The following is a 10,973-nucleotide window of genomic DNA, read 5'->3' as shown; positions in this document are numbered from 1 at the left end:
GTACATTAACTAAAGTCAAGATTGAGAAAACCTATTATTTAAACATGATAATTAATTTATCGCATATCAATTTAACAAGATTATACTATAAATAAAGACTTTAAGAGAGTAATCAAACCCAGCCCTATCGCCTGACTCTTAATTCTCTAAAGATATGACTGAGACGACGGTTAGAACTTCACAATTTTAACATTGGCCTTCAAAGGCCCGCTTTTCGCTACTTGAGAGGGCCGCCCCAACCCGGCTGTTTTACACCCAATTTTGTCTAGCTTTTATAGTGTTCGCGGTACAAAGCAATATGGACCAATATGAGAACAGGGGAAGAAAAGGAAAAAAAACAGTATCAGTTTTTGGGGTGCATGTTCCTGAAGGTGTCAGAAGACCAATACGGACTCCAACAGATTTATGTGCCAAATGCTAGCCGAGATAGGATGCAAAAACATTTAAGGTGGATATCTACCAATAGATCTACCACCTATACAGGACAAGGCCACTGAGACATACACTCACATACCCTACATGCCAATCGAAATGGCGTGTTCCATTGGTTGGCAATTAAAATTGCGTGCTAACACATGCATCCCAGAATAACTCAGCGGTCAAACCATAGTTCAAGATTTTGGAATCCCAGAATAATTCACGTTTTTGGACTTTTAATATGGAATTCCGAATTTCTCAAAAACCAAAATATTGAACGGAATTCTAAAAATTCCGTCCAAATCAAGAACTATAGGTCAAACTTGCCGTTTCAAGGGATCCAGAATTTTAGATAGAGAGACAGGGGTTGCAAGTATGCTGTGTTTGGACAATAAATCACCTAAACACTAATAAAACTGTAAGGAGTGTTGTTTGTGGTAGAGAAGAGACTGAACCATGTCAATAGCTACCTACGTATCCAAAGCCTTTACTGGAATCAAATCATCATGTTCTTAGTTTTTTGTAAAAGAGAAGTGATATTTATAGATGTAGAAAATTAGTAAGAGTTTTGTGAGCCGTCCAGGTGGCCAATTGAACTTGTGAGCCGTCTAGGTATCAAACCAAATACGTGAGCCGTCCAAGTGGCTAACTGAACACGTGAGCCATCCAGGTGGCCAACTGAACCGGTGAGTCTTCCAGGTGTCTATGAGCGGCTTGGTCACAGACTTATGATCAAGACTAAGTCTCCAATAGAATCTATTAGTAAGGGTACTAATAAGGTGGTACATACATGCTGGAAGGTTTATTGTTGATTGTGTGGGAATCCATTTGAGTTTCCTAATGCAAAGGTATCCGAATAAGGTCTCGTAAATTGGTACACCGATATCGATATTTCGATATATATCCACCGAATATTAAACCCCTTTTTTCCGAAGGTTTATTGAAAGTTTATATCACGAGATAATGATGTATATATCGCTTGACTTTTGACCAATTGTCAATAATTTAATATTAAAATTTCCGAATATCCGCCGAGGACGGTATATCGGAGATATCCGATGAAATTTTGTGTAAAAACCGAGATATCCGATATATCCGATATATCTAATGCCGAGTGTGCATTTACCCCAGAGCATGTTCCATGTTACAATTACCCAATTCCTCAAATTCCAAGCTAGCTTACCTACCTACTCACACTAAGAATTTCAGATACCACCCTTGCTCTCTAGATAGCAGGGTCAATTCTCTTACTACCTCCTCCAAATTCATCACGCAGTACGGATGCTCTAAGAAAACATAATTGCATTTTAGAGCATAAACGAGTCCCACGTGACTAAGCACATGATAAAACCCAAAACCCAGCATATACAAAATAATGTTGGAGGGATCCTTTCGACTAGTAACAGAAAGCCTAGAAAGAGATCCCACGTAGGAATCTAGGTTCTCTTGGACTCGTGATTCCTCGTGTAGGAACTCAGTGAAAGGCTACTCTGAGCAATTCCTGAAGATAAACTAGAATAGCAATTTCCACAATACGGTATGCTAGATCCCTCTTCTACATTCTATACTTTTGATACCCACTTAAGTGTTGGAAACTTTGGCGGACACCACCCAATCCAAGGTCCACTTGACGAGTATATTTGTTTCACTGATCCATTGCAATCACGAAAGCTGGGCTAAGAAGGCCCTCTTGAGTTTTAGTCAAATACTCAAATCTAACGTTTTTCAAGAAATAATAGCTTGAAACATACGGTAACAAACAAAAACACACGTAAAGTACGTTACCCATTTATGTTCTTAATTTTTTTTTCTAATAACTATTAAAACAACATAAACCATCGAAGAAGAAAGGCATGCCTTAAATGAAGAAATGTCATAGAAGAAGACATGCCATCAAGATGTGACTGTATATCAACCTGGGTAAACACAGAATGCTGCATAAGGATTCAGGCAGAAACAGAAAATAGTCCACCCCCTTCGCTAATTAGCTCAGAAAAAACTTCTGCGCCTTTCAGCAGCTCCTCTTCGGGATATAATCTTGACCACTTTAACAAATTTATCCTCGAAAGTGTTGCTATTATTGTCTATACAAAGGGATTGAAACTTGAAAATTTACCTAATTCTTCTACAATTGAATCAAGTTTTATGCAAATACGTTACACCCAAAAACAGACACTTTTCTAATACTTCGTTACCAGCAACAGTCGGAGACTCTTCAGCTAAAATGGTTGTCTTCGCAATAATTATCCCAGCTTACTTAGCTCAGATGGCTCGCTTATTATTAAGGGAAGAAAACCTATAAGCTTTTAGTTTTGATTCTATTGTCCAGAGTCCAAACTCCAAACTACAACTAAATGAATAGATTGTCTCATTAACCTGTACAGGCTAATTCTCTCGGTAACGGCGTAGACTGAAACTGAAATTACTAAATGTGTTGTGTTGATCACTAGAAAAAATATACACTTAAATATATGCCATAGAAGGAAAAGAAGAAAGAAAAAACTTCCCCAACCAAATAGCCTCCAATGTTTTCTCCCCTATGACAACCACATATATTCATTTTCATTTGTCACTAATGGCATGCCCAGACTATAACTCGAAACGGCTTTTCACCAGAAAAAAGATAAAATAAATTGTAACAAACTAAAAAACAGAAAGAAAGTAAAATAAAAAAGGAGACAAGATCAAACCCACTTGCACGTGTACATAGTTGAAAGGCATCTCTATAGTAAAACAGCTTTCAGGTTTCAATTCTCACCTTGACAAGCTGCTATTGGCTTCTGAAGCATGCAGAGAAATTAGCCGAGCAGTATCCTTCCACCAAGTGACCTCCATTTCCTTCTCAAGAAGCTTTTTTTTTGTGTGCTCCAATGCACACTCCAACTCCCTTATTCTTTTGCGCTGTCTCTCTTCCAATAGCTCATGCAGCCTTCTCTCAAGCTCCTTGGGAGAAACTCCACCATACTCCACATAAGTGAATTCATGAGTATTCTCCTCTTCCGTCGAAGTATCAGTCTCACTTTTTATAGGAACAATGTGCTTCGCTTCCATCTGCATTTTGCAAATAGATTTTACATATATATATATATATATTGCTTAAAATGACCTCTGAAAAAGAGAATAAATTCAGTTTCGTGTTTTTTCATAGCACTCAGTTATTTTAGGCAGTGAATTTTTGTTATTAATTTTTATCACTAAAGTAGGGCATTTTCATCGAGATTGGCAGAAAGAATAAAACTAGGAAGACATATCTTTAAGTGCAAAGAAAGAAAGAAAAACAACAATAGTACTCCAGTATCAATTAATGTCCATTCTGAATAACATGCAACCCAGTGCCCGTCAAGGAATCCCTTTTGAAAACTTAAGTCCCAAATGGTGTATTTCACTAATCTCACATCTTCGACCGAAGATGCATGAACCGTTTAATCGAAATGATCAACTTCTCCACTTGATGCATCTTCTATGCCATAAATGACCAGTCGTACGGTTGCACCTCATGATGGCTGTTGCGCCTAGGGTCACAACTTATATCCTATTTATTACCGACACCAATGGTTAGCTGCACATGCAGTGGGTTACACCAGTCGTGATTAGATGCATCCAAAGGTTCCAAATATATTGTTAGTTTGCTCATACTAGCAATTTTGCAGGATAATTCACTGTAATTAGTTACACCCCTGACGGCAACTTGCGCCCATGGTAGTAGGCATCTACTACAGATTGATGGATAGCCTCACGCCCAATGGCTTGTTGAGCACATAATGGCTAGTTACACTTTGGCATTCATGGTTATTGTTACCTCTTTCTTGGTAACAATTTCACAGGAGGCTTCTAGCAGAGCAGTGTTCCTCTCAGCCAATATCTGCATTCTCCAGTAGTCAGACGCTCCGATTGTTGCTCCATCAAAAGAAGTCTTTGGAACAAAGTGTTCAGAAGCACAACTGAGGGCCCCTCTCCATCGGTTGGGCCTCCATAGTGCAAGAGTGTATGACTAATGCCCTGTTCAATAAGTCATTGGAATTGATTATCTGACCTTTTGACCTCCGGTCACCCTTTAGCATCAAGTCCAAGTTAACTGGAGTACTGGAGCAACTCCAGCTCAATCTCAACAACAACAACCAAGTGGGGGTTCATCGAATTCCGCTGCCGTCAGCATTAGCATGTATGTCAACAGCGACGTCCAGACCCTCCACACCTCCTGCTATAGCAGTAGCAAGCTCGTGAAGGGCCTTAGTCACCTCCTCTATAGGAGGAGAGTTCAGTGCAAATTCGTCTCCAAAAAAAAAAGATCCGTGGAAGATTTTCTCTTTGCATAAGCAAGAGTTTGCAAACTCACACTCATCATCCTCTCCTTCCACCTTGGAAGTCTTCCCAAGTTAATTCTCCTTAGGTTAAAATGTTAAAGAGCAAGAACAACATTCAGTGGCCCAGCAACAAGCACAGCAACATTCAACAGGTCCCCTATCGAGTCGTCATTAGCAAAGACATTGGACATCCGGCCTTAACAATATTAGCCTTGACATCAACTCCTTGAATATCCTTAGAACTCCCACAAAAACAAGACCTGCCCCATAGCAAGCTCATATACTAGGTGTAAATTCTTGACTCTGCAACATTCAACAGGTCCCATAACGAGTCGTCATTAGCAAAGATATCAGACATCCAACCTTAGGATCAATAAAAATCTGGGACAATGACTACTGAAGTCACAGTATTGAATGTTAAAATTGTGAACAAGTGACATGATTCACTATGATCTGAGTCAACACCACCATAGGAGAAGAAGGTTCAACGAGTGCATTGTGCTGACTAAACCAACTGAGGCATCATCTAAGTTCGATTTCTCAAAATTAATAGGGCAATTCGTCCACAACTAGTAAGAAATTCCCGATTCGCAAAAAACCATCCAACTTTTTCCAGCTTTGAATTAATCTGCTGGTGGAATTTTCGTTTCGTAGAGACCTTCCACCCTTATACTTTAATGGAGATGCAGGATTCTTTGATTGCTCAACAGTAGCAACATTTCCATTAACTAAGTACACCATTCTTGGTTAATCTGCTGCCTAACTTGATTAGAGTCATTTGTCATAAATAAATCAATGAATCTAGTTCTCTACACCATGGCTCTATTCTCTAGTTCTCTACACCTTAACCTCCTTATTTTGTGGACTACACAATACGTACGTCGAAAGTAGTTGGATGAGGTATCCTACATTACAATGCGAACAAAGAAAAAACAACAAAAGAGCCAACACAAACAAGATACAGAAGACCATATATGAACTCGAGCAAATAATGCAGTTTATCTCATGAAATGGCAGTGTATGGAATCTCTGAGTAATTTGATTTAAGTGATCTTGATCTCTTGTTTCCTATATATGATTCAAATCATAATTGTCCAGAACACATTTCCCACAAGGTTGGGGGTGTTGCCTGGCGGAAAAAGACTCAAATAAATGCAATTCATGGTAGAAGCATCTCGAAAGGAAAAGCAGTGGAAACATATTGAGAGACGCCGTGCTTGTGAAAAGTGTTTCACGTGTGGGAAATGTGGAATTGTTTTGGGGTGGCTTTCTGTGAATGAACTGAAAGCTTCAAAATTATTAATTCACTAGTTACGTATGAATCACATATCTTTAACTATAGATACTTAAACATCGTGTGTATAGATTGTGTGTCTACGCACATATGCATTTTCCATTGTGTTTTCCTGTCACGTCCCACTGTGTTTCTCGTAAGTTTCTACACAAGAAAATTCAAGGGTTTCTGATGCAATCGCAATTGCAAAGAAACGAATTTTACGAATTCTCAATTAAAATCAATTCAATTCAATCCAAAAACTAACTATGGCCAAAGGCCTACAACTCCTTATATAGGAAAAGAACTTCTAAAACAAATAAAACACCCTAAATTCGGAATTAATAATAACCCCAAAATGCCCTTATACTAAATAACCTCAAAATACTAATTAGATCCAATTCTAGTACTCCCTAATGACATAGAAACTAATATAGGACTCAATTATCAATGTGAAACCCTAATTCACATCATACTCCCCCACTTGAAGAACTCGACTTCGACGAGTTAAAAATCTTCTTAGATCTCCAATCACTACGACCACTACGACGATGAGGTGGCAGATAAGCATCATTCCCAACTTTAGCAAGCACGATCTGATGAGACGGCATCTTATGCAATGGCTGATTACGCAGTGTAAAGACACGTCGACCCTGTGAAATACGATAAGTCTGCTCCCAAGCACGATAAACAGCTCGGACACTATACTGCCAAGTGGTGCCTAAGACCAAGTCACATGCATCAAGACTACTCACATGACAAAGAACATAGTCACGAAAATCTCCCATGCGAACACCAACTCGAACTGTCTCTGCCAGTTCCTCAAAATCTCCAACTCTGAAAGAATGCACCTTCCTAGGTCGACGATGTATCATAGTAGTCAAACCAAGTGTGTCAACCATACGACGAGAAATCAAAGAAATATTACTGCCATTATCCAAAACAACATGAGCAGGACAAGTCTTAGAAGCTAGTGGATTATATAAAGTAGCACTCTGTCGAAATACATTACCACATGTAGACTCTGCAATAGGCGAAACATGAGGCATAAGCATAGGCAACCCTTTATCCGCAGAAGTAAGAATTCCCTCAGTTGTGTATCCTTGCACTTCCTCTTTCGTCTCAAGTTGAGATGTCTCCATATCAATAGTCAGAACTGGTTTCTTAGGACAGTTTACTTGAACATGATCCTCTTGACGACAACTATAACACTTAACAATTCTCTTCGAACCTATGGGAGTAACTTTATAAGATGCATAGAGGAAAAGTAACTCATTTTCTTCTCAGACTCACTAGCAAAACTGTAAGCTTCCTCCAAGGTGTTAATCCGAACATGGACTAAATCATAACAAATGTCTCCCCTAAGACCATGCAGATAACGGCGAATGCGGACTTCCTCACTCTCTGGCAGGTTGCAACATGATTGCAGACGATAAAAGGACTCGGTATACTCCTGCACAGACTTAGATTCTTGTTCCAAATCTTGCAACTTCCCATACAACTGTTGCGCATAATTCATAGGCACAAACTTAGTAAACAAAGCTTCTTTCATGCGCTCCCATGTAGTGACTTGACCCAAATTCTGGCACAGGCGTTGTTGGAGAAACTCTATCCACCAAATCAAAGCAAAACCTCGAAGCCTAGTAGCAACCCAAGAAACCTTGCGATCTTCTGACATATTTTGATAAGCAAACACATTCTCTATCGTAGCAATCCACTCAAGACAAACCTCGGGTTCCAAAATACCTGTAAACTCTGGAATATCAACCTTTGGCTTGAACTCACGCTTAGTTGGTGGAAGACGATTAACAATAATGGGAGGATGCAATTATCTCTACGAGGTTCATTTCCATTCGTCAACAAATCTCGTAACTCGGCAAAACATACATTGAGAGAAGTTGTCAGATCCTATTTCAAGTTCTCAATTTTTTCATCCAAAGTAATGAACTTCTCATCATTACCAGATGTTTTCTCAATTATATTATTCACACTCTTCTCTAATACCTCAAATTTCACATTAAGTTTTCTAATTGTCGTCGCCATGAGAATAATAATTTTTATTTTTGAAGTGAATAGTGATGTGAACAGTAACATGGTGAACAGTGTCGATGAACACGATGTGAACAGTAACATGGTGAACAGTACCACCTTTTTTATTTTATTTTATTTTTTCAACTAAAAAAAGTCAAATTTTTTTTTTGCAGAAGAAACAATAAACCAATTGATAATACCTTTAATAGAGTTGCGGAAGCGATTTTTTTCTCCACTAATTCTTTTATCTTCTTCAATAATAAAGAACAATTAACCAAGACCTTCAAAAGCAATAGAAATTTTGAAATCTAGCTCTGATACCAATTTGATATAATTGCAATTGCAAAGAAACGAATTTTACGAATTCTCAATTAAAATCAATTCAATTCAATCCAAAAACTAACTATGGCCAAACGCCTATAACTCTTTATATAGGAAAATAACTTCTAAAACAAGTAAAACACCCTAAATTCGGAATTAATAATAACCCCAAAATACTCTTATACTAAATAACCTCAAAATACTAATTAGACCCAATTCTAATACTCCCTAATGACATAGAAACTAATATAGGACTCAATTATCAATGTGAAACCCTAATTCACATAAGTTACCCATTCCCCTTCTAGTATCTTTCCTGCCACCAACCTCGGTTCTCACAGCTATGGTATAAGCACCAAACAAACTTGAATGGCATTCATACTTTAACTCTTAATACAGTGTGACCGTGAGGAGAAACGAGAGGATGGATTCCCAAGGGGTAGATCCATTGAGGCACTTCACCAACTAGAAAGGTTGCAAGTGTTGCTTGTTGCATAATATAATAGGAAAACCACATATAGAGGGGTAATGAGCCATTCAATATTATGTACCTCTTGTTTTTGTTGTAACTCATCTCTGAATGACTCCTCAGCATCCAAGTTGAGCTGTAATCGTTCTAATTCAGTTTCCAGTTCTGCTTCCAGATGATCAACTCCAGCTGCACCTTCTTCCCTTTCGTGGTTGAAACCAATTTCAAAATACTCGTCTCGTTCTTGTCCATTGTCCGTCTCTCCCAGAGAGCTATACAGAGCAACACTGTTGGCGTTGGACATGTAGCTAGTGCTCCCAACCATAGGCAATCGTGAAACAGAGAAGCTGAGATCATCATTTGATTGAGATAGATTAGATATTCCATCATCTTTAGTTGTAATTACCGTCTTAGCGTCTTTAATAAGTGCTTCCATTCGTGTCTTCTGCTCCACCATCTTGTTGAGTTCATTTTTACATGCCAAAGTCAGATAAATTAAACCAAAACCAATTCCCAAGTTCAAAGGAACATCATTTGCATATCTTCCTGGATAGAAATTAAAAAAACATTAGTAACAAACCATAAACTAATGAAAGCAGTTCTTTGATTGGCCTTTATTTATGAGCAAATAGAGTGAGATAGGAGGTACTAAAAGTTTTTCCAAGAAATTTATTTCAAAAGAAACAATTTTTTGAATGTTCAACTACAGAAAAAGAAATTGATGGTTTTAGCATAAAAAATAAACATTATGACATGCACATGCAGCTATAAATTAAGTAATTAAATAAGGCAGAGAAGAGATTGTTCACCTGATGATGATACTAGTACAGGAGATGGGTTGGAGTCGGGAAGAAGCAGAGGCCCAGACTTAAACTCAGGGTTGAAAGCATCATGACTTGTGCTAGTACAACAACCAAAAAGCGGCAAGGCAGAAGAAGAAGCATCCTTGTCCTTGTTTCTTCTTCTTTCTGAAGAAACCAGGTTCCAGCTCTTCATCTTCTTCTTCTTCTGAACAGGAGGAACAGGAATCTCTTTTGAACGTTTGATGAAAGAGAAAAGACGCGAAAGAGTTGATGATCCTCCTTTTCTGGGTAACGTACTGATCAAGAAATGGTCTTGAAGAGACTTGTCGGTGACTTGGGGCTTGCTTGGCAAGGAAGAAGAGAAGGCCATCTTTCTCTAGGGATGCTTGCTGGGGCAGTGGGGCTATACTAGTTTTCTATAGAAGAAGAGGATTGGAATTCCCACATATATATTTCCAGCGGAAAATCTGGTGACTGGAATGTTTGATACTTCTTCAGTCTCTATCATACAATCAAGAAAACCATGGTTTTTGTTCAAATGTATGGTTGGAACGTAACTCACAACTCATAACTAAATCAGTTATGTACCCCCCACGTAGTACAGCTGGGCATGGAGGACTTAGACAATAAGCCATATTTTAAATCCTTTAGAGCATTTTGAGGGGGAAATTGAAAGTTTTCACCATTGAATACCATGCAAGGGTTACAAAGTTGGTGATTTGTAACTAAGTCACAACGAGGATAGCACTAGTTATTGAGATTTTAACTTAATTGAATTGTGAGCTTTGGACGGAATGTTTTATTCCGTCTCGTGTGTGTTTTTTTTATTTTGTCGGTGTTAAACATTCCATCCGAAAAAAAAAACACCGACAAAATTTAAAAAAACACACTAGACTGAATAAAACATTCCGTCCAAAGCTCATTCCGTCTCGCGTGTTTCTTCGAATTTTTTTTTAACTTCAGACGGGATGTTTCATTTCGTCCCGTGCGTTTTTTCGATTTTTACATTCAGACGGAATCAAATATCCCGTTTGAGATTCAAAATCACCTCTGCATTGGGCACCCTCACCTTGCTTTTCACCAAAACGATAGTAAAGAGGGGAAATTGAGCCTACGGGGAAGTGAAAAACATTGACTTGCATTGGGAATGCTCATACTACTTGGCTGAATGCCTGAGAGCAAGTCCAATGGAGCCCGAGTCAAATTTGGCACCTGAAAATCCAAAAACCAGTCCAATGAGACTTTTTAGCAGTTGTTAAAATCGGGATACAGACAGCAGAGCTTCTGTCGTCCGTATAGTCCAGACGCTAAACACACACTCTCTTCTCTTCAGGTACAGACGGCAGAGTTTCTGC

At 38.6% G+C, this 10,973-nt stretch overlaps 1 protein-coding gene across 1 annotated transcript; it reads right to left on the bottom strand.

Moving 5' to 3' along the window:
- Positions 1-3,009: 3,009 nt before the first annotated feature.
- LOC147509869 (protein POLAR LOCALIZATION DURING ASYMMETRIC DIVISION AND REDISTRIBUTION-like) lies at positions 3,010-10,212 on the bottom strand. Its single transcript, XM_086599260.1, has 3 exons — positions 9,625-10,212; positions 8,898-9,361; positions 3,010-3,468 (listed from the first exon to the last, which is right to left on the bottom strand). The coding sequence occupies exons 1-3, from the start codon at positions 9,986-9,988 to the stop codon at positions 3,172-3,174; spliced, it is 1,125 nt and encodes a 374-aa protein (XP_086455386.1). The 5' UTR covers positions 9,989-10,212; the 3' UTR covers positions 3,010-3,171.
- Between the last annotated feature and the right edge of the window lie 761 nt (positions 10,213-10,973).

This window comes from Coptis chinensis, chromosome 3, assembly GCF_015680905.1.
Source record: "Coptis chinensis isolate HL-2020 chromosome 3, ASM1568090v1, whole genome shotgun sequence".
Classification (NCBI taxonomy): Eukaryota; Viridiplantae; Streptophyta; class Magnoliopsida; order Ranunculales; family Ranunculaceae; genus Coptis; species Coptis chinensis.
This window is presented reverse-complemented; position numbering and strand designations above follow the sequence as displayed.

Bases quoted from the DNA above. Each gene is read 5' to 3' on its own strand.
- LOC147509869 (XM_086599260.1), bottom strand. From the start codon at position 9,988: ATGGCCTTCTCTTCTTCCTTGCCAAGCAAGCCCCAAGTCACCGACAAG. The intron at 9,362-9,624 runs GTGAACAATCTC...ATTTCTATCCAG, and splicing joins TGTACTAGTATCATCATCAG to GAAGATATGCAAATGATGTT. The intron at 3,469-8,897 runs GTACATAATATT...TGCAAAATGCAG, and splicing joins AGTTACAACAAAAACAAGAG to ATGGAAGCGAAGCACATTGT.